Here is a 24,810-nt window from a genome sequence, read left to right as displayed (position 1 = left end):
TTGAGCTGATCACCAAGCATAAGAGCAACTACAACAACAGACATTACTTTACGACTTTCTCCAGTGCTCTCTTTAATGGTAGCCTCACCCAATAGCCCCCTTGGAATCTCCTTGAAAGTGGGAGATTTCTAAGTGCGAATGTTCTAAGTTCAGTATCAGCCACAGGTTAAGCGTGTAGGGGTGCTTAATATTCAAACATTGGATTAACTGAGTTGTTCTCAAGGAGTCTGTGGAGCCCGTTTTCACTTCTTGGAGCAGATTTATTTGCGTCAATTGACCGTTTTCTCTTAGAGCTCCTTTCCTGTTTTGGGTTGTTTATAATATCTCACTTAGAAACTGCACCTTCCTTGGACACAGAAGAATTGGGCAGAGAGAGAGACTTTTTTTGAGATTTTGTTTCCCATGCCAGTGTTTTGAACATGAATTCCCTCGTCTGAGAAGTGGGTTAGGTGGGAGGAGATTTTGATAGGAAAACCTCTGGAATATATTATAGTTATCTTCAGGAGAAGTGCCAAAGCAGCTCCCACATCCGCCTGTTTTTTCTTCCATTTTCCAATGCTGGATTCAAAAATCCATATTGCATTTCATAAAAGTAATTAACTGCAGGTAAGCCGTTGCTCAGTTGCCTTGGCTCCACAAGGTAGATATTGCCTATCCTGAATCATGTGATATGTGAGATGGTATTTTGTATACATTTCTTGTGTTAATACTGAACGTGGCACTCATGTGATTTGCCCTCACAATTTAGAGCTTCCTGTTTCAACTTATGCTTTAAAAAAAAACGTCCACACTTAACAAAACTCCAGATGGATTGCGTCTCAATGGCAGTTGTTGGCCAGGGCTCCCAGAGTCATTAGCCTAAAGCCGGCAGCCCTTTCTAAAAGATATTCCCTGCTGATACTCCCCACCAGGTCTCTGCAGGTATATCTTCCTTGATCAGATTTTAGAATAACATGCCTTTTCTATTCCTTTAATCCCTTTTTAGAAATTAGGCAGGCAACTATATTGCAAAGACCGATTTGTAATATGAACTATCACATCTGTGTCTTTTCTGCATGATTGTACAATGTCTGATGCACAATTTTTTTTGTTGTTTTTACATCTTCAAACGGTTAAAATATTTCCCCGGAGTGTTCATATTTTACATAATAAAAAGTGTGATGGTCAGTTTTTCATGTTTAATGAACTTGGTCTGTATTAGGTTCTTCCAGGTCATCTCTCTTTTTAAAAAATCTTTCTTCTTGTAGCCGACTCCCACTTTTGTCCGTTTCTCCTCATCTCTAACCATGCATTTCAAAGAAACTCCTTCCCCTCATTTTGTTGCAGTTCTTAGGGATGAATAGTAGGTGGCAGTAAAATTTCAAGCTCAAAGGGCGTTAGGAGTTTCTTCCTCACTCCGCAGACTGATTAAGGAGGGTGTGTAGAAGAAATTGAATCGTACAGGCTACTGGTAAAACAGTGCTGTCTGCAAAACACCAAATATAACTAAACACAGGAACTTATTAAAAAGGATATTTCAAGTACAGCTCACGTTGGGATCATCGGGTGTATATTTGGATAGGAGAGTCTTAATAGGAAATTATGAGCATGAACAGGATTAGAGGAAATTTACATCAAATGAAGAACTCCCCAAGCAGCCTCTATTATTTGAGTTCTGGAACTTATTTCCCTACCTCCATACAAATGCCCATCTCTCTCTTTCCTCTTTCCACAACTCTCCCTTCTGTTGGTGGTGAATGTTACCTTTGAGGCTGTTTGGCAATCCCTGAATGGGTTTGTGACCACTTGAATAGAGAATGTGTTTGTCTTTCTCTCATTTCAATGCCACTTTGTGTGGTTGCTGTACCTTTCATCTCTTTTGCTCTCATTCTCGCCCGCTCTCTTACTGTATGTGCTTTGTTCGTTGTCTTAATAGCAATATTCATAATAGAGGGAGGAAAAGCAAACAGAGAGGATTGTATAGTTGATGGAGGTTCTCAGTGCTAAGGGATTTCTGGTTCTATTTTATCTAGTTAGAGATGCTTAGGGCCTGGAGTGATGGTGGTGAAGATGTCAGCTAGATCTATGATCTCACTGTTGCTCCCTCAAGCCCTCAAAATGATGTCATAGGTTGGGCATAGCAGTCCTTAGGCAATGCATATCCTTGAGGGAAGCTCAAGGGAAAAGCCTGTTGCCCAGAGATGATTACCTACAGCCATGCTTTGAGACCATGTTAAATCATCCCTTGGCTGGCTTGACTTAAATGAAAGTTCTTTGTCCATCAACAGTTTCAGGAAATAAATTGAATTTCTGTAGCTTCATCCGTTCAAGGTAAAACAGAAGCAAAACAAAGATGGTGTTTCTTCAGCAGTGGTGTGTGGACCCTTGAAATGTGCCTGGAAGGGATGTCCAGCTGGGAAATCAGTTTCCACTTGAGACACTACTCAAGAGTTTGTTAACAGACAACTAGAAATAATGGTCCAGGCAGGAAACAGAGTCCAACCTGGGGAACTTTGCCCAGGCCTGAATGTTCTTGATTTTCTTCAGTAGGAGCAGGTGCATCAGCACATGATGGGAGGCTGTGTGTACAGAGATACTGGCTTTCACCAAAGTGTAAGAAAGGTGGATGAGATGAGCCCAGGGAACTTTCAGGGCTGTGGTCAGGAGAGGGAAGAAGAAATGAAAGTAGAATGACAAAGGAGACAGGGAAACAACATTCAGAGTTGATATAAAGCTAGAAACCAGATACTTCTCTTTCTCTTCCTGAGTAGGTTGGATGATCCACCCTGTGCTTATAGAAAGTAGTGTTTTTGATGTGGTCCTCATCCGAAAAACTAGAGGGTAGGGCTTCCCTGGTGGCGCAGTGGTTGAGAGTCCGCCTGCCGATGCAGGGGACACGGGTTCGTGCCCCGGTCCGGGAGGATCCCACGTGCTGTGGAGCGGCTGGGCCCGTGAGCCATGGCCACTGAGCCTGTGCATCCAGAGCCTGTGCTCCACAACGGGAGAGGCCCGCGTACCACAAAAAAGCCAAACAAACAAGAAAAACAACTAGAGGGTAAAGAGGAATGTTAGGCATGACAAGGAAAATTGGTGAAATATATGTAGAGAGAGTTGCTTTCAGTGTGTGGTTATGGACTGCCTTGTTCACGAGGACTGCACAGCCGAGGATGGTTTATTTGCAGTGTGCTGGGCGGAGTCTAGAGGTAGCACAGCTTCTAGACCACCCTGCCATTCCTCCTGTGTTTTCTCTTTTAATTGCATGATGGTAACCAGGAAATGAAGGGCCTTGGTTCCTCCAGCCAGGCCTGTGGGTTGGTATGAATATCTCCGAGCTCCCTCCCCCATCCACAGTCTTATAGAAATAATCCGTGGCTAAGTATTTTCAGAATATGAATCTCTGCTTTTGTGCCTATTCAGGTGCCTCTTACATCTGTCCTATATTTTTATTCCAAGCTCACTTCTATGTGGTGGCCCCTTTGGTTGCCAACTCCCCATCAGGAGGTGGTTTAGAAAATCTCAGTGGAGGGTATATGTGTTGGGGACACTGGGGAAGGAGATTAACATTCATTTGTGGGTGATTCTCTCCAAAAAGTAACAGACCCATATAGGTGGGTCCCCAGTATTCATCTAATCTATTTTTAGGAAAGAATATGTAAAATGGATAGTCTATTGACCTCTCTCTCTCCAAGGGAGGGAATTATACAGATAGTCCAAGGAAGGGCCAAGTAGGAAAGCCATGGATGCCATTGAATTAAAGCCATGAGATGAAAAAAATAAAAACAAAGTATTTTATAGAGGCTTAAGAAAAGTGGAGTCAGGACAGTATTACTCAAATAAAAAAAGAGAGATGTGGATGGACTTAGAGACTGTCATACAGAGTGAAGTAAGTCAGAGGGAGAAAAACAAATATCGTATATTAACGCATGTATGTGGAATCTAGAAAAATTGTATAGGCGATCTTATTTGCAAAGCAGAAATAGAGACACAGAGGTAGAGAACAAATATATGGACACCAAGGTGGGGAAAGGGGGTGGGTGGGATGAATTGGGAGATGGGGATTGACATAGATACACTATTGATACTATGTATAAAATAGATACTAATGAGAACCTACTGTAGAGCTCAGGGAACTCTACTCAGTGCTCTGTGGTGACCTCAATGTGAAGGAAATCCAAAAAAGAGGGGATATATGTATACGTATAGCTGATTCACTTTGCTCTACAGTAAAAACTAACACAACATTGTACTCCAATAAAAATTAATTTTTTTAATTTTTTTTAAAGAAGGTATTGTGTTGGGAAGAGCTTGGAGACTTCATGGAGGCTGCCAAGAAAACGCCCGTATCTAAAATGTATTGCAAAGCATTTCTCCAGCTCATAAAGGCTGAACTAGTCATGATGCCCATCATCTCCGTTCTAGGTTTATTGACGGAAAACAGTAAAACATCGCAAGTAGTGCAATATTTCTTAAAGACTTTCACTATCCTAACTAGGACACTCTTGTGCTCTTACTGTTAGGACATTACTGGTAGAACACTGGGCACATTTTTCAGTGTCCTTCAGCCTTGTGACTGACCTACTGGAAAGATTAGAGGGTTTGAAGGGCAACATGCTGATGGAAGGCAATCTACACAACCGTTTTTGTGTTTCTTAGACATTCCTTGTGTCTTAGTGAAGACAGGGTCTAGAAGCAGTGCTGTCCAGTACAGCAGCCGCAGCTGATATGTACTCTATGTCTCATTCCCTCAGCTTCTTGATATCTGCGTACATTAATCTTATAAAATAATTCATTCCAGGATGTTATAGCTGTATTTAAGTGGATAATTTCGTATTTTCTGTCTTTTCCTTGGGAACAGAGGAGAACAAACTCATCCCCTTGGGGACCTTGGAGACATTCCTGAAGCTGACTGTTTCAAACACAGATTTTTTTTTTTTTTTAACTTTATTGCTTTAAGAATTCAAGCAACTTTTGCTTTGGGATCCATAATATGGCTGTGCCTGTTTCAGCATAAAAATAATATTTTACCAGTTAAATTTTATAATTCCCCATCTAAAAATGGTGTCTTATTTTCCTGAGGCTTCCCTTATTTTCCAGTTCCCATGTGTACCCTAGCTGGGGAAGTCTTGCCTTCATTTAAAAGGAAAGAAAAATATGGATATTCAATTAAGCAGGGTTAACATTGGGAAGGGGACTTTCACTAGCAAGTGTTCCAATTAAAATTATGGAAAAGTAAATCAAAGTGGTTAAAAAGCAAAACACTTCCACAAAGCAGATATTTGAAGTGATGAATAAGTGAATGGATTCTTACTTAATATAGTTTTAATTGTTACTCACTTCCCCTTAATCCCTTTTTTCCCACTGCAGTAGTGACACTGTGGGAAAGCCCACGGGTTTTTCTATAACTTAATAGTTCAGAGATCTGGGCAAACCTTTGCTGTTTTCCTCCGCTGTAGTCTTTTAGCTATTTTTTTGACTGTTGTGTTTCTTCTTTAAGTTTCTGCTCACAGAGACTCTGTTTCCCTCCCTTGTCTTCTTCCTTCCTCCCTTCCTTTCCTTATTCCATTTATCCATTTCATGGAGATTTGTTAACAGTTTTGTTTTGTTTTGTTTTGTTTTTTGTGGTACACGGGCCTCTCACTGTTGTGGCCTCTCCCGTTGCGGAGCACAGGCTCTGCACGCGCAGGCTCAGCGGCCACGGCTCACAGGCCCAGCCGCTCCACGGCATGTGGGATCTTCCCGGACCGGGGCACGAACCTGTGTCCCCTGCATCGGCAGGCAGACTCTCAACCACTGCGCCACCAGGGAAGCCCCCTGTTAACAGTTTTTACCTGCTTTGTGCCATCATCTTTCTAGGATGTTCTCAGCCTGAGTTTTGTTTTTCGGAAGATCCTTGTCCTGCTCTCTTCTCTGGGTGTTTTTGTGTAGATGTCATGATGGTTCCTTTTTGTTCATTACTCATATTTGTATTGGGTGAGTTCTTTTTGGAACCGCTAGTTTGGATGGATAATTAGGGATAGTGGGTTGGTGTGTTTCCGGAAGCTTGACTTTGAATCTTTTGTCTTCAGACTCTTTCTTAGCAGCTCTCTCCTCCAGGGTTTGATTCTGCTACTGAATGGCTCAGAGCGGAGGGCTTTCTGCCATAGGTTTTGTGGTCCGTGATGTAGCTCATGTCTCCTCAGTTAAGGTTGAAACACTCTGTCTCCCTGAAAGTTGGTCCAATTTTACTATACTTTCGCTGCTCTTCTTCATATATAATAATTTCAGTTTAGGGACATCTTCTAGTTTAGCCAAAGATGATACTTCCTTTTCTGTTTCTTACTCTCCCTGTTATTTTCCATGAATTTCAAAAAGGATTGAAGAGCAGAGATACTAACGGGGCAGTTTTGCGACACTAGTCTGTAGCTTGTCTTCTGCCTTTACTCTTGCTGTTTTGTAGTCTGCTCGCTACAACTGCCCGAGCAAAAGCACAGGTGAGAATGTGTGACTTCTCTGCTTCAGAACTTTGCTCTGTGTAGCTTAGAAGGTAAATAACAAGCACTTCAAACTGGTCCTTCAGCTCCTACATGAAATGCCCCTCCCGCCTCTGTCTTTAGTCCTGATGTTTATGACTCTTTTACATTTGAGCAACACTGAGTTGCTTGTATATCTGATAACATGTTATGAAATTTCCTATCTCTACCCCTATTTCATATGCCTGTTGCCACCAACTGGAGTTCTTTTTTCATACTTAATAGGCTTCTACTTATCCTTCAAAGCCCAGCTCAGATGGTTCTTGCTTTTTTTTTTTTTTTTTTTTTGCGGTACGCAGGCCTCTCACTGTTGCGGCCTCTCCCGTTGCGGAGCACAGGCTCCGGACGCGCAGGCTCAGCGGCCACGGCTCACGGGCCCGGCTGCTCTGCGGTATGCGGAATCCTCCCAGACCGGGGCACGAACCCGCGTCCCCTGCATCGGCAGGCGGATGCTCAACCACCGTGCCACCAGGGAAGGCCGGTTCTTGCTTTTTGAAGCCACCTTTTACTTTTTTTGGAAGAGAATTGGTCTCCCTCTCTTCTGTGCTACCCCTTCACTCATACACGTTTTGATTATTGCATTTTTTATTATACTATAATCACTTGTTTACATATTTTCCTCCTTCACTAGATTATGAGTTCCTTGAAATTGATATCTTGTTTGTTTTTTGATCCACATCACTTGGCACGGTGCCTGGTACTTAAAAGGGTCTCAAGTAATAATTATTATTCAGGTTTGAATCAACATAAAGGGAAAGATTCAAATCTGAATAATAATTATTCAGAGTCAATAAAATAGGAGAGAGATTTTTAAATGAGGGTCTTGAGTTTTTGTTTTCGTGTCTTTGCTGAATTTGAATGAATGTAAATAAAAATGTAAAACAATACCAAAATCAATAAAACAAAGCAAAATCAAGTATAAATATCCTGTAGCCCATAATAAAAGACTAGGGATGAGGAAAGAAGTGAGGAGGAAAACTCTAAATCCTGGAGCTATTTGAGCGCTAGTGAAGTAATAGTCTGCATTGTGAGAGCAGATAGGTTCTCCAAGATAAAGTGCATGTGGAGGAGAATGAACAGGCTGGGACAAAGCCACAAGTCTTTCAGGTGCAGTGGGAGGAATAAGCAGTGAGCTTTCTTTCCTTCCTTTGTTGTCAGGTTAAGGAACATTATCTCTTCCAGGGATTCAACCTCTCTGTTGTAAAAATAACTTATACTGCTGATTTCATGATATTTCTTCTCTCCTGAGCTAAGTTCCAGAAAACTTTTTATGCCCATTTCCAGCAATAATGGATGATGTGCATGTCTCAGTGGAATAATTTAGTGACTCGCTCCAGTGAAAGGTGAAATACTGAGTGAGGATTGAAATACTCCATATGTCTTAAAATTCCACAAACCCAGGTGTGTGGGAGACATTCAGCACAGAAACTCAACATGACTAATCCTTAGAAAACAGTCTGAAATCAATAGTTCTTCCCCACTGCCTGGACATACCGCAGAAGGCATCCCCTTGGGGCTCTCAAGAGCCATCTGGAATTTTTCAGATTTAATATTAGTGCTTTGCTTTTACAGAGAGGCAGCAAAAACCCTCACTGGCCTTCCACCTGAGACATTTAGTGGTCCACTGGTATGGATTTTCCTTTATTCCTATAGCTCTGTGAGAAATTAATTGCAAAACATCCAAGACATGCTTTGCTTCCGTCCTGTCAGAAAACACCAGGAGTGACGATGTTTCCTTGTTGCTGACTCTTTTTTCATGCCCTCTGCAACTTAAAAAATTCTCTAATTTCTTTTTTTTTTAATTTTATATTGGAGTTGAGCTGATAAACAATGTTGTCTTAGTGTCAGGCGTACAGCAAAGTGATCCATTTATACCTATACATGTGTCTGTTCTTTTCAAATTCTTCTCCCATTTAGGTTGGTACAGAATATTGAGTTCCCTGTGCTATACCGTAGGTCCTTGTTGGTTATCTATCTTAAATGTAGTCGTGTGTGTATGTCAATCCCATTGCACCTCTGTTCAGCTCCCTCTGCCCCTTTGTTTGATGGTGGTCATCTCTGTTGCAGGGGGCACAGGATGTCTTTTGGCTCTGAGAGTGCCCACGCTGTCACTAATTTGGAGCTTCAGGTCATTCCCTAGACCCTTCCCTCACAGCTGACCTAGGAGCTGGCAAACTCAAAGGTGGTTTTAAGGTGACGTGGTGATTTCTGAGGAGCTCCAGAGTGTGTCTGAGTCCGAACTCTAGTGTGTGGTGCTGAAATTAATGCAATTTAACACATTTTAATCAGGCACCCACTATGTTCTAAGTAAGACATGGTCCTAGTTTCCAAGAAGCTCACAACCTAGTGGGAAGGCTGGTGTGTGAAAGTGTGAAATAGGGGGACTCCAGGGAGAGGATAGATCAGCTCCACCTGAGGAGGCCCAGCAGTGTTTCTCAAGCAGCCAACACCGCAGTGATGACTTAGTATTATGTCAGGTTCTCTCCCTCTGCTCCCGTGTCCACCACTCAGATGCCAGTTTTCTCTCCACCAGATCTGGGGACACTGTAGTTTTCACACACAGAAGTCTACTTGAAGAGACCTATAAGGTTGAAATGATTTCACTTTGCCACCCAATGGAAGTTCAAGGCTGTCTCACCATTATTCCTGTGTCTTTATGCTGTACTGTTTGTTCACATAATGGACAAAAATATTTCTGATCAGTAGATAAAGTAAAGTGGTATCGGGCATCCCAAAGTAGCTAGAATCGTCCTTCAACCACCCTGCACCCACTGAATCATTCTTGCCCCAACGTTTGTCATCGTGTCACATAAATATTAGTTATATTATGACTACGTATGAATATTAGTTATATAAAGTTTGGTAGCTTTACTACCAAACTCATGCATTTGCCTTTGGTCATCTCCCTGCTATGGGCTCCAGCAGGCCCATCATTTAGAGGAGAGGACCCCTCCCTCCTGGTTTCTTGCCTCTCCCTTCAAAATTCTAACACCTCTGAATGCAGAATTATGCATCTCTTTCTCCCAAGAAAAGCATGAGTCAGTAGTCAAGACTGTATCTTTCAAACTTGAGGGGAATTCATCAACAAAGTTGTGTCTGTTTTGCTCAAAGTACCTCAATTAATAGCCGAGGAAAAAAAGAAGGTCATTCTTGTGAAAGGGGTTGATATGATGATCCGTTGGTATCTTAATATTGTAATTAGACCTGAGCCTCAAATGATATGCAGACGTTATCACTTTGTAGAAGTTCTGTGGGATCCCAATGGCTGCCCTCCTGCCTCATCCTGACTCTCACAGGTTCAGAGACAAGGCCAACACGTAGAGGGTCTACGTCATACTCACTGAAACATTAAATTCCACAGTGAGTGGAAGCGAAAAGCAGTATTGATAAGGGCACATGCCGTTTCTCTACTTCTGTCTCACGTTTTATTGTCCAAGTAGATTGCTTTTTTACGTACAGACACTTCATCTAGTGCTTAGTTACATCCCTGGTATTTTCTATGGAGGCCTGGCCTTCAGCACTAGTGACTCACAGGATTTCATCCATCACCACATGTCTGTGAGTTCTTTTATTGGGTGTGATAAATCCAGACAGTTTAAGTGTGTTTCAGTCTTATGACACCATGCTAATAGACTATTTTAGTAACATCTACCACTCAACCAATCCAGGTAAGCTTTGGGAGTTATTAATTGGAATATACCATACAACCAACACATCAATTACACCATCTACTACTATACTGAATTTCTATTTAACTGAATTTTGGGGGTATAATTTCTATGAGCTTATTCTTGATCATTGTTGTACCTATAATTATCAGTGTCGCTTACAAAAGATTTATCATGCTTATTATCTCATTTTAGGTCACCAGTCTCTTCAGAAGATCACGGTAAGAATCTGTCTTACTTATACTAATTCAGAACTAAAAGTTGAGCTGTGGTCCTTGCATTTCATTGTCAGAGGGAAGAATTATTTAAGAAAATGTCTTTAAGATGTTCACTTTGTGTTTTTTTAGTGCACAATATGAAGCGCTTTTAAAAACTTAATGCATTCTAGCTAAATCTGATGTCTTGTATTATCTTCAAATCTGTTACGACTATTTTGGTTGACCAATATTTCAAAGCTTAACGTATTCTGATTTCTGTCCCATCTCCAGATACAGTTAACCCTTGAACAATGCAGGGGCTGGGGGCACCCTCCATGCAGTCAAAAATTTGTGTGTAACTTAGAGTTGGCCCTTCATATCTGCAGTTCCTCCATATTGGCAGATTCAACCAACTGCGGTTGCTGTAGTGCTGTAGTTTTTACTATTGAAAAATATTCCTCATATAAGTGGACCTGCCAGTTCAAACTCATGTTGTTCAAGCGTCAGCTGTACTCTGTGTGACTTTTGGCTGGTCATGTAACTTCTCTGAGTCACAGATTTCACCTTTAAAGTGGGGATTTGTAGTAGATATTTCCAGAAGTCCCTTCCAGAATGGACATTGAGATTTGCAAAGAATGTTATGAGTCTGAAATTGGTAGTAGTCTGAGTTGTTACGCAGTTGAGGTGAGTTATTTGCATTTTAAGAGATGACTATTTTATTCAAAGGATAAAATGTGTAGTTTTGACACATCTAAGGTTTGGAGTTGTACATTTATTCAATCAGTCATTCAGAAATGTTTTATTAAGTGTTTACAATGGGTCAGTTATGTTATATAATCATGTTATACAGATATGCTATATGGAGCTATGTGCAGGGACAATGTGATGTGTGACACAGAACTTTTTCCCTCAAGGAGCTTGATTGGTTCCCTTTTGGGGAAGGGGGCAGTGAAATGACACATATGTACTGCAATACAAAGTGAAATTCGATTAATCTTTTATAAAAGAGGGATAAGCCAGGACTCTAAGAGTACCACTGACATTCCACTTCATGCTGTCCCTAATTCAGCTAAGGCACCATTATCTATTTAGCCAAGCAAGTTTAAAAAAAAAAAAAAAAAGACAGCTGTTTTAAGCTTTCCTCTTCACCCTCCCATTGCTACCTGGCCACTAAATTCTATCAACTCTGTTTTTTATACTTCTTTTACCTCTGTTTTCTTTTCCATCCCCATTCCTTTAATTTAGGGCCACTCCATATCTTACTTGGACTTTTAAAATTGTCTTCTGATAGCCATACCCATACCTCTAGAATTCCTTCTTTTATTTCCCTGTATACCTACATATCACCAAACTGATTATGGTAAAAATCTACTCCCATTGCCTGTAGGATGAAATTTTTTCAATAGACCAATAATTGTATTCATCTTTCCAATATTGAACTTAAACATGGTATAGAAAGTCCTAAGTGATGGACTCTGTCTTCCTCTACTGCTCATTGCTTCTTTGGCATATTTCCCATTCTCTCTGTGCTCTAGCCATGCGGCACTACATCTAATTTCTGAAACTCAGCACGTTTATCATGTTTCCCTGCTTTTAGCCAGGCTGTTCTGACAGAAGTCACTCCTCCTTTTTGCCATAGACAATTTATACTTACCATCTGAGGCGTGGTTAATCATCCGTGAGAGCTTTCTGCCCTACTTAACATTGCATCGCATATTTTTCTTCATCCTAGAATTTAACTTAAAAATTGGTTGCTTGATTTACCTGTCTCCCCTGCTAGACTGTGAGTTCTTTGATATAGATCCCAACAAACAGCAAACATTCAAAAGATGTTCATTAATTGAATACTTAGAGAGAGGTGGAGTTTTTAAGTAGGCCTGTTCTGCTGCCGTATCATAAAGTCTCTCCCAGTGTTGGAATGAAGTTGTATCATGTTCTGTGAAAAATCATAGGGGAAATTATGTTCAGGCCTATTAAGTCAGAATTAGGCATCACCCACCTAATGATGACCTACTGTTATATGCTATTTTGCTCATCGATGTTGGTATTGACTAGGTTTTTTATTGCATATTTAGAGGTCCTTGGATTTTCCGGTTCAAATGATAAACCAGAAACTTGTGTTTGGTTTTTATTTTGAACTAGGGTTTCCTTTAATGACCTTTGTTTGCATTTGCCTTCCTGTCTGTAAGAACTTAATCTCCCATTCCAGAATAAAGGGGGATGGGCTTCTGAATTACAATTCTGTAGTCCGCTAGGGATTCTTAAGGGTTATGGGCTATCAGCAAGCAGTGTCAATGTCCTGGGGAGTCCTGAACAGTGACAACTACCCGGAAGACTTGTTCAGTATTAACAGCACTTCAGAATCGATTATTTTAAGAAGTGGGTATATGTGATTAGTTAAAGAAACATTATCCAAATTAGAGGGCTTTTACATTTTCATGGCTTTAAAACGTTGATTCTGCAACTTCCAAAAATGATTCAAATATGTAATGTAAAATTATAATGCTGATTGATCTAATCTTACCTAATTTTCATATCTTCTAGCCCATGTATCCTTAGAAAAATATTCTTTTCCTTTTCTTTATCACCAAGATTTTCTATTAGTACTTAAAATGTGTTTTCTTATGTTTATACATTTTAAAGTGTTCATGTTTGCTGTGGCTAGCATTAAACCTTGAGCATCATGTCATCAAGCTTGTGTTGTGTACAATAATGACATTGCAGTGTACTTGTAAGAGGGGTAAGAAGTAGCATTTTTGCTTTCTCAAAGTTATGGGTAGAAAAATCGAGGCACATTGGGCAAATGGATTGTGAAATTGGAAAAGAAAGCTCTGTGCCTCTTGACTTTCGATTTTGTTTGCTTTCCACCAGTGATCCTATTCCTCTCTCTGACTGGTCACTCTGGCTATCCCCAGAACAGACTTCATTCTTGAGAAAATCTAATTTTCCAAAGTCCAATAACCCTGACCTTCTCGATCCCCTCAGATTATCCTTTCATGGAAAATGTGCTTGGATATCGTGGCTTTGTTATTTTCCCTCTTAGTTTCAGTTTCCTCACCTGTAAAGTGAGGCTATTCGTATCTACCCTGCCTACCTCATGGGATTGTTACGAGTTCAATTGTGAAATCACCTGTGAAATCACTTTCCAATTTGTTAAAAGCACCCTGAACATAATGCTGTTGATGTCAGCAGTGGATGAGGAAGTATGTGTTTATTATGATGTTTGCTCAGCATTACATACTGCCTTTGACAAGTTAAAAGATGTGCTGGGGAGGAGAAGGGGTGTGAAAAATGTTTCTTTCAGCATTATCATTAAATATTAAATTTTATTGGAAGCCTTTTTATATCTGGGTGAGGAGGAGTAAAATGGTTAATACACAATTTAGCCTGCAGTGACAAAGTAAAGGGACAGTTTCTGATTAGATACGGGATCATGAGATATGGGAAATTGATGATATAAGGCATAAGTGAAATGTAGAATGTTTCTATTTTTATCATAGAGTATCAGAGTCATTAAGAATAAAGGCTAAAATTTACTGAGTGCTTCTTGTGCGGAGACACTGTGCTAAAGTGTTTCAGCTACATCATTTCATCTTTAACAAAGCACACTACCCAGTAAATGTGTTCTCCTCAGTTTTTAGTGGGGGAAACTCACAGTACTTACATAACTTGCTGAAGATCACACAGCTAGTTAGTGGTAGAGTTAATTTTCAAACCCAGTTCTAACACTCCACTCTTGCTCATTTACCCACCATGTCCCCAGAAAACAAAAGAAGTGATTGTCAGCATTCAGGTGAATTGATAGAATTATAGAAAGAAAAAAATTTCCCTCTAACAAGAGGTTATTTACTACTGTGTGAGTAATTTCCTTTTAATGACAAAACACAACAGACCAAAAATAACAACTTCTCCCTCCTGCTGGGAATGATTTGTCTCAGTAGAAAAAGTAAATACCAATGTCACATTCTCTCATAATTAGTTAACTGAGTGAAACTGAAGCTCAGGGAAGCCTGCCATGCTAAGTCCCAGGGGGGACGTTACATTTTAATGTTACAGCTGGAAGCCAGAGTCCTACTCCTTGTCAGTAGATAAGCTTGATGGTGATGAATTGCCCTGTCCTACAAGTTTTGTCTGCATTTAGTGCCTATTGCCCCTGGAGCCACCTCTGGTGGGTTCCCAGGCTGCTTCGCCTGCTCTGAGCTCTCAGATTCTGTCTTGTCCTCTTAGCTTGCTTGCTTTATGGCCTCTCAGAATGCCTCTGTGCTGGGGCACTGACAGAGGGTCAGCTTCCAACCAATGTCTGTTCACTTACAAAGTAAAAGACATTAATTGAGAGGAAATGCCAACAATCTGATTCCCCCTGGCATGTCTGAAGCAGGTATCCCTCTCCTGTCCTAGCCCCCAGACCTGTTGTTGGTAAAAATGGTTCTTTCTCACTTTATATGGTAGTTCTTCTGTTGCAACAGTAACACAATGAACAAGAATGGGAGTGGAGGCTATCTGGAGATAAAAACTGCAACAGCCATAATCACCAGTGTTAAGTCCCCAAGGACGAGCCACTGTCAGGATTTGAGGCAGTTTTACTTTGCAGTGGGTTGTGCAGGGAAACGCATTGCAGAGTGGCCTAAAGCTCTTTAATACATCAGTGGCTGTCTCTGGCTCAAATACCATAGATTCATATTTCTCTCTAGTATAAATATATATGTATATATACATTTACTGAAATAGAAATATTCATAAAAATGTATAAAATTTATCTGCTCAGTTTAAATTATAACCAAAGGAACTACTGTGTACCCAGCCCCCAGTCTAAACAATAAAATACTTGTAGTCATCTGGAAGCTTCGTGATTGCCTTTCTGATTACATTCTCTTCCCTCTCCTATGGGGATAGCTACTACTTTGCTTTTTTTTGTTAAAAATTCCCTTGTTTCTTTTCATCATTTTACTACACGTATGCATATTTCACCTATGGATATATGTGTGTGTATAAATATATATTTTATATATGTATTCCATATATGTGTGTATATGTGTATAGTTTTGCTTATTTTGAACTTTTATAAATTGAATTCTTTTGCAAACTCTTCTGTGATTTGCTTCCTTGGTACAGAATAATGCTTTTGTAACTCATCCTTGTTGATGAGCATCATATTCATTTCATTAATTTTTCATGTTGTATAGTGTTCTGTTGTATGACTATATAACAATTTATATACCCCAATTCTGCTGATGAATGTTTAGGTAGGCTCCAGGGTTTCTTTCGTTGTTTGTTTTTGTTCTTTTTGCTATTGCAAACAATATTATGAACATTCTTTTTCATAACTCCTCCTGGTGTCCCTTTGCAAGAATTTCTCTAGGGTTTAAACCTGGCAATGGCAGAGTTAGGTGGTAGGTTATACACATATTTAACTGATCACATAATGACGAACTGTTTTCCAAAGTGATCATTCTAATTTATACTCCCAACTGCAGTAAGAGTTCCTAATAATCCACCTTTGTCAACACTTGATATTAACTGATTAAAATTTTTAGCCAATTTGGTGGGAATGTCAAATGGTATCTTGTGATTTTAATTTGCATTAAATAATTACATATCAGATTGAGCATTTTTCATATATTTGTAGGTCATTTGTGTTTACTTTTCTATGTAATTCTTTATTTCCTTTGCCCATTTTTTCCCAGTGGGCTGTTTTTTCTCAGTGATTCATAAACATTTTAATGTATTCTAGGTAAAAAATTTGTGTAGACTATGTGTTGCAAATTTTCTCCAGTTTGTGGTTTATCTTTTCAAACAGGGACTTTCCTTCACTGACTTGCAAAGCCTGTTCTGTCTCCCCATATTTGTGGGTTTCCAGATTCCCTTTTCTGTTTTATTTATCCATATGTCTATGTCTGTACAATACCATGTTGTTTTAATTGCTGTAACTTTGGTAGAAATCTTGATATCTGGGAGATACCTAAAATTTGTTGTTCCTCAAGAGTGTCTTGATTGTATGTGTACTTTTGCTTCTTCAGGTAAATTTTAGAATCAGCTTATCAAGTTTTGTGTTGCAATTTTCACAGCAATTGCATGAATCTATACATGAGTATAAAGAGAATTGATATTTTTATGATAATGAGTCTTTTCATCTCAAACCACATCTCTTTACACTTAATTATTTTTAACTAATTAACCTTTTAAAGTGCCTATCAACAGAGTTTTATGATTTTTTTCATGAAGGTTTTGGCCATCTTTTGTTAAATATATTCCTAAGTACTTAACATTTTAGTGAGATTTTATATTTTTAAAATTGTATTTTCTAAGTGAACATTGTTGGTGTATTAAAAGGCAATTGACTTAGAATCTTGTTTCAAAATCTCGAATCAGGATTCCTGCTAATCTTTTATATTCATAAACTTTATCTGAAGGGTCCTTTTGTGAGGAAAGTATTTTCCTGAGAACTTTGTTTCATCTTTTCCAGTCATTGTGCTCTGTATGAGTACTTTCTCATTCTTTCTGTGCCAGTTAGAACACTCAGTATTGTATCAAATACACGTAGAGATAGCAGTATTGCCTTGTTCCTGACCTCCAAGTTAGTGCCATCCACAAGTCACCATTACTTGTGAAGGTCACTGGCAGGTAGTCGTGGTGTTGATGGTGTGGTTGTTCTGTGGATAGACTTTTAAGGATTTTCTCCTTCATTCAAATTTGTTAAATTCAACAGGTATTGAATTTTACTGAATTTTTTTTCATCTTTTGAGATGATAATATGCTTTTTCTCATTGGATCTTTTACTATGGTGCAGTTCATTGATTTTTTAGTAGAAACCACTATTATATGCATGAGATGAGTTCAAATTGGTTATTACATTTATCTCCTTTATATATTGCTGGGTTCAGCTTACTAATATTCTACTTAGAATTTTTACTTCCATATTCGTGAGTGTGATTGGCTTTTTTCTTTTTTATAGTATGGTGCATGTATGATGTTCATACCTTCATAAAATGAATTGGAAAGCATCTCCTCATTTCCTAACATCTGGAAGACTTTGTGTAACACTTGAGTTATCTATTTCTGGAATATCTTAGAAGATCCCATCAGTAAAATTGTCTGGGGCTGGCATTCCCTTTGTGGGGAAAATTTCAATGACAGATTTGTATTTTTTAATGTTGGAGGAGATAGATTTTCTATTTCTTCTTGAATCAGTATTGGTAACTATTTTTAAAGGAATTCATCCATTTTATTAAAGTTATTTTTCATTTTTTGGCATACATTTTTAAATACTATCTTACTGTCTGTGTAACTTCTATGAGATCTGAGGTTACATCTACCTTTTCATTTTTAATATTGTTTGTGCCTGCTGTGTGTGTGTGTGTGTGTGTGTGTGTGTGTCTGTCTGTCTGTCTGTCTGTCTGTCTCCCCTCCACCTCTCTCTCCCTCTCACCAGAGGCTTAGAGCCCTTTATATTACTGGTTTTTCAAGAAACCATTTTTTACCTTCATTGGTCCTCTGTATTATGTATTTGTCTTCTGTTTCATTAGTTTCTTATGTTTATAGTTCCCTTCCTTCTAATCATTTGGGTTATTTTTATTCCTTTTCTACTTTTTTTCTAACACAGACATTTAAATACAAACATTACCTGAATGCTTTCTCTTCCCTATATATCTCCTTCTGGAATTCCATTTAGATGCATGTTAGATATTTTCATGCTATCCTATATATGTTTTACCCTCTATTCCCTATTTTATATCTCTTTGTTTCTCTGGAATGCATCCCAGATAATTTCTTCAAAGTTGTTTTCTCGTTCATTTTTACTGATTTTTATTCATGTCCATTTAAGATTATTCTAGGTGAGCTGCTCATTTCCTTGGGCCTTTATGCACGAGAATTCTTTAAGTCCTTCAGAGAGGTTTTCCAGTCACCAGAGAAAACTACCAAACTTGATTAATATAAATTAAATTCTCCATTTGAGGGCTTCCATGGTGGCGCAGTGGTTGAGAGTCCGCCTGCCGATGCAGGGGACACGGGTTCGTGCCCCGATCCCGGAAGATCCCACATGCCGCGGAGCGGCTGGGCCCGCGAGCCATGGCCGCGGAGCCTGTGTGTCCGGAGCCTGTGCTCCGCAACGGGAGAGGCCACAGCAGTGAGAGGCCCGCGTACAGCAAAAAAAAAAAAAAAAAATTAAAAATAAATTCTCCATTTGTGAGTTTGTGTGTGTGGATGCTTGTTTGGTTCTTGTTTAGAATGCATAGGAAACACAGAGACATTAATTCAGAGTGTATCGTATTCAGATAATGACAGTAACTAGTTAATGTTCATCACCAGTCATTATGTCTAAGTCTCTCTAGTTATTTTAGTTGTCTGAACCACATTCTCTGGTAGATTCCTTAGGAAACCAGTTTTTTCATACAATAGCAGTTGGTCTGAGTCTTTCACCCTTGAAAATTAGTTGTGCTGCATACAAACTCACTGGGGCACATGTTCTTTCCTTGACATTTTAAATATTACATTTTTCTCCTGTCATAAAGCATTTGCTATTAAAGTCTAATGATAATATTCTCCTTATAAAAGTCACTTTTTTTGGTCTTGATACCCAAAGGATATTTTATTTTCCTTTAATGTTCAGTATTTTTATGAAAATATGCCTGGATGTAGATCATTTTGAGACATGACACTATTTAAATATAAAGTTTATTATTTTTTAAACTTCAGAACTGTGTTCTTGAATTAAGTGTTTGTTCTGTTTTTTTGCTTTGGTTTTCTTCAGAAGTTCATTTTGTATGTTTGTTTTATCTTCTTTGCTTAGCTTCAACCTTTGCCATTTTCTCTCACATTCTTTTCTTTTTGATTTTTAAAAGTTCTTTGTTTCTTCTACTTCAGGCTTTATTGGTTGAATTTATTTGTTCTTGTGTTCTTTCTAGTTTAATTTGCAAAATGTTTTATTCTTTTATTTTTAGTGTTTTGTTGAATTAATATCACCTCATTTCTGAGTTATTCTAATTCTGATACATGATATTTCTTTGTATCATGTGTCTTTAAGCTCATTTGAAACAGTACGTTACTACTTTTTTTTTTATAGCAAGTATTTGTGATTCACTTCCATTATCTGTGGGAATGTTATTCTGTTCCTTATTCTTGTTTTTTTTCCTTCATGTGAGATTTTACATGCTTTTTTTTGATACTTTATATGAAATTAGTTTTTCTGAAATTTAGAAAGAAAAACACTTGTTAGCTGTTCTAACTTCAGAGAGCTCTTTCTTGTGTTGGTTTTGTGTATTGTTAATGTGGTAGCTTGCTTTCTCAGACTTCCTGGCTTTGACCCCTAGCCTCGCTTTTATCCAGACCTCTTTCCTTTACTCCTGTTGTCCCTGTTCTGCTCAGTGTGTACTCCACTTAGAAGATTACCCTCACTTTGGGTCCTATCTTGAAGGGGAGCCCTGGATGGTCAGTTTTAAGAGTTTACAGGGGCTGCAGTGCTCCAGGTACTTTTAGTCCTTACTGGGGGCCCTTGCACTCATGTGCTGTGGGAATGGGAAAAGCTTCAGACAGTTTTCGTAGGTGTTCTCACCTTGGCCCACTGTACTGTTCAGTGAACCCCTGTTGGCTGTTTTGAGGCTTCCTGTTCTCAGGTCCATCAGCTGCCTGCTGCTTCCCTGTGCTTTCCAGCACAGACGTTGATAGAATGCAGGTCATTTGACTCTTGGTGTCTTCTCTCCAGCCACTCGTAATTTTGAGGTTTATAAGGGTATCTTGTTACTTTGTCTTAAATGTTGACCATGTGTTTTTGGTTCTTCTGGTTCCTCTGTCTCTCTATATGTGGAGACTCAGGAATATTCAAATAGTCTGCTGCAACTATTACCACCATCTTCCCACATTTCCTGATTTTTTAAATCTAGGATTTTAGCTTAAATTGTTAAGGAAGTAGCTCATTCCCCTTATTATCAAAAAGAGAAACCTATATTCTTTTTTATTCGAATAAAAGTTACATATCTTGAGAGTTATATATATTTTTAAATATCTATGATACCTCCTGAAATTAAAAAAAATTTTTAAAGAATAATTGATTTTTGAGAAACTAAGGTTGGAGGGATTAATGGTTTGGGTCCTTGTGTTTTAGCAAAAATAAGTTCAACTACTCCTTTGAAATTCTTTGGCATAATATACTCTTATGTGTACTTAAAACTGAAAAACAAGGTCAGTTTTTATTAAAACTTAATAAGTTCCAGGCAGTGGCTTAAGGGATGTTCTGCTGAGGTTTAGAGAGGTTTAGTAACTTTAAGGTCACACCAAACTATTACATACTGAACCAACTGCTCTAAATGTTTTATATATATTTAACTTTCACAACAATCATAGTACTACTATTATTCCCATGTTACAGATGAGGAAACTAAGGCACAAACCTATTAGGTGACTTGTTCAAGGTCACATGTGTAGAACTAGGATCCAAACTCATACTCTAGATCCAGATCCCATTTTTAGCCCCCATCTATATAGTCTGTCAATAGCATGGCTAAGTTTTGAGCTAATGTTATAGGAAATCTTGATTCTTTTTGTTGAAAGGAGACCTCATAATTATTGGGTTGGAATTGGTCGTTAGAAAAGAGATTTTATTTTTTTCTTCTTGTATCAGTGAGCAGTACCCTTGACACAGAAAAACAATTTAAAGCTATATTCTTGTCCACTTATTTTACCTCCATACTTCCATAAGCAAGGAAACAGGGATCTAATTTCCGGTCAGTAGCACTCAATCTTAAAAAGGTAGAATTCTTGAAAGGTAGCTATTTCCTTAAGAAAATATCACATAGAAAGACAATTATTTTATGACCAGAAGAGTAGAGTGGATTAAGAAAGTTAGATGTTTTTCCTTTTTATTTTCTATAAGCTATTTTTTAGTAAAATGTGATAAGTAAGCTTGGCTAATGATACAGATGGAAACATCTGCAGATCTTTAATTGCCTTGCTAGGAAGAGTTTCCAATATTGGCCATCGCAGTATGCCACTTCGCAATGACCTTGGGCTAGCTAATGCAGAGTTGCTAGAGGGTTTTTTTGTTTTTGTTTTTTTGCCCCCAATTCAGTTTATGACTGTGGATTCCCTACTGGCTTTTGTATTTAGATTCAAACTTTTTAGTGCTCCCTTTTGAGGTTCTTCCTCACCCTGGTTTTGTTTACTTGCTTGAATGAATTATTTCTACTTCCTGCTTGGGGGCCCCTCTCCAGATCCCATCTCCCTTGTATTCACACAGCCATATGGCTTACGTACCCTCCTACCATCTCTCTGGCAAGCCATCTCCATTGTCCTTCATTCCAGCCCCTCCTCTGTGCTCATTAATTCTGTGTTTTTGAACCACCTCCATCGAGTCTAAGGACAAACAATGATGAATTTTTCTAACAACTCAAATGCCCGTGATTTATCCTTCCCTATTCGCTGACTGGTTTTTTGAGTGTATTCCAAATTTTTTCTCCATGGGTGGTGTTGCCCTTCTTATTTAACTCTATACTCAATGAATAGAAATGTTGCCCCATTCTATGCCATGCCCTGGCACAGACCTGATTCCCTCTATACAAGTCTCACTGTAACATTTGCTGCAGTATGTGGTGTTGGCAAACAGCACCTTCCAGTACAAATCTTTGAGTTCCATTGTAGCCTCATTAACATTGTTCCCTCTTGTAGAGGATAGGTTAGTGCTGGTCCTTTTCCAGTTACTAATGTGCTGAAAAGATGGCCTTTTATGGTGGTCTCACTGGGCGCTCCCCAAAGGCTGTGTGAAAGGAAAGGAACAAAAATGACAGCATGAAAAAAAGAAAAAAAAAAAAAAAGATGACAGCATGCTTTTCCTTGGCTAGTCTTTCAGATTTCCTAGGAAAACAGACAATCACTGCTGATTAAAAACAAAATAAAACAGAACAAGCAAACAAAAACAACCCCCGCCTGGGGCTTTCCAAAATCAGGTTGTATTACTTTAGCTCTTTCCTGACCCTACTATTCTCTCTCATTCCCCCTTATTAAATCTATCGACTGTAACTGTATAATCCTTTGATCCTTTTGGGTTCTTTGGAATGTGGTGTTGGTGATCAGTACCTAATTAGCTTTTGAAGCCTTATTATAGATGTCTGTGTGTTGAGGGGGGAGTATTCTTTACTAAGATTTACATACAATTTTGCTTTACATTGCCTTTGGCCTCAGAGAATATTTAAGTTAAAGTATTTAAAACACTGCAAAATAAGAAGGTAATAGAAAAAAAGGAGAGAGGAAGGGATGAAGGCTAATCTCGTGGTTGCTTTTAAGTGGATGGGTGGGAAGAGGTCATCAAATACCGTTGTGTCGTGGATCCTCCAGCAACAAATGAAGCTTTCATAGATCTCATTCCTACAGATACATCACCTGTCCTACAGGTAAGTGTTTAAAAAGGGAGTGGGAAATGACTGGCTTGGTCCGCGTGTCATCATCTGTGAGAGCAGAGATGAAGAACTGTGCTTGCTTTATAAATTTTACTGTTTATTTAAGCTCTTTACTCTGTAGAATGATATTATCTGGGTTACCCATATAACCAAGGGGCTAGCAGGTACATTGGCAGTTATTGCAGTACGGTCTTTATATAAGGATCATTGGTATTGTTACTCCATTTGTCTGTGTTCTACTTAACTAGAAACTCTAATAGCCAATGAAAACTTTTCACCCAATCTGCTCTACCTAAAGCTTGTTTTTTATTTTGATGGCTTTCTCTTGCAAAGAACTGGGTGGGTGCTGGCAACTGAATCATGGTCTTAGACTAAGCCTCTCTTGTCACGAGTACCAGTTGCAAAATATTAGAATACCTTGTTCCTATTTTAGGGTGGTTCCTAGAAGTTAATCCTGGATGTGTTACTTCAACCTGTACATTCCAGGATCTTGGAAGCATTTTTCCTGTGTGTATTTTTGCTTGCCCATGATGCCCATTATAGCTCCTTAGGCCGGTGCTGTCCTGGATAGAGCTGGGAAAATAGTCATCAGTCCAGCCCCTCTTTTTCAAAATAATGAAGTTAACTAAATGCTTCCTTCCTCATTTTGCCGGCTTTCTGTGTCAATTCTCTTTTCCCAGATGCTCTGAATTTTAGGGTATGACTTTCTTAGCTTCATGCAACATCCCTTCTTCCAGTCAGTGTAACTCCACACAATACCTATGAGTAGTTCATTACCACAGCATTTCCTTTCCCCGGTGCTGCAGCTTTATTTTCTGCACCTTCCCTCATCAGAGCTAGAAAAGTATGGGGCATGGAGACAACTAAACCTGCTCCCTCGTGGCTGACCAGGGAAATGTTGGGAAGAGAGGACCTCGTTTCATCACCTAGTGACACCGTAGTGCTATCTGACAGTCTGTACAGCCACATAAGGGGGGGTAGTGTGGTCCCCTGCTGGGGAGAAAAGGCTCCCTCATCAGCCTTTCACATGCTGGGCTGACAGCCTGGCTCTGTTAGACAGTAGCCTTTGAGCAACTGTCAACCCCAGTAAGCCTCAGTTTCTTCATCCTTCAAATGGGGTGATAACAATAATACTACATATCTAGTCGACTTACTGTGAGGAATAAATTGGATAATATGGGGAAAGCATTTAGCTCTATGCCTAGCACACAGTTTGCTTGCAGATATTAACAAAAGAAAGGGACAGAGCAGGCGTGTAAAAATGCGAGAGCAAGAAAAACTATCAATGTCAAATAACGAAAATGGGAATATATTTTTCTATAAATAGACCCGATAGATCTATTTGCACGGACTTATGACTTTATTTAAGCCTATTGTTTTATAAATTTACTGGAACTAAACATCTCCTTCAGGGAGCCCAATGGACAGAGAAAGACTTGTGTCATTCTGGGCAGTGGTCACTTGAACGTGGATGGTAGCATCAGGCAAAGACAAGAGCCTTGTTCTTGGCGTGGGAAGGACCAGGCACCGCCTTGGCTCTGCCTTTTGCAGGTTGGGTAACCTCAGGCAGAGCACTGCTCTCACGCCTTGGTGTCTTCACGGAGCACCCTGAGCTGGCTGACATCTAAGGCTCCTTCTGTTCAGTAGACTGAGGCATCGAAGCTAGGAAGGAATACTGCACAATGAAACACATGAGGCAAAACCAAAAATGTCATCTGCCATTTTGGAAAGGTATTGTAGAGACACCTCTGCCCTGCTAGAGTATGGATTCCTGCAGCTGAGTGCCAGTCTGTTACTTCTGCTTGTGATGACAAACAGCACTGCTATTTTCACACCTCACCACGTACCCATTTTTCAAAAAGATGGAAACCAAACTTTGCAAAGCACATAAATGCTGCAGGCAGCTTCCACACTGGCAGCTTTCTTTATCAAGGTAACAAAATACATTACTATTTAATTATGCAGCTTCCAGCTTCTCTCCTGACAAAGCAAAGCCCCATGGCTTATTGAAAAAGGGATTTGTAAGCAGCCAGAGTCCACTGAATTTTGCTCAGTCTGGTGACATTCCCAT

The 24,810-nt window shown here is 39.2% G+C and overlaps 1 protein-coding gene across 2 annotated transcripts in view; it reads left to right on the top strand.

Annotated features, from left to right (window-relative positions):
- DGKI (diacylglycerol kinase iota) overlaps positions 1–24,810 on the top strand; it is a 466,299-nt gene that overhangs the window by 407,752 nt on the left and 33,737 nt on the right. For both annotated transcript variants that reach the window (XM_060107765.1, XM_060107764.1), the window contains one exon: positions 10,352–10,377. In XM_060107765.1, the coding sequence (XP_059963748.1) occupies positions 10,352–10,377 (26 nt within the window). The remainder of the gene's footprint in view (positions 1–10,351; positions 10,378–24,810) is intronic.

The sequence above is a fragment of the Mesoplodon densirostris genome, chromosome 9, assembly GCF_025265405.1.
Source record: "Mesoplodon densirostris isolate mMesDen1 chromosome 9, mMesDen1 primary haplotype, whole genome shotgun sequence".
NCBI classification, from domain to species: Eukaryota; Metazoa; Chordata; class Mammalia; order Artiodactyla; family Ziphiidae; genus Mesoplodon; species Mesoplodon densirostris.
The sequence above is the reverse complement of the archived record's forward strand: the minus strand, read 5'-3'. Positions and strand labels throughout refer to the sequence as shown.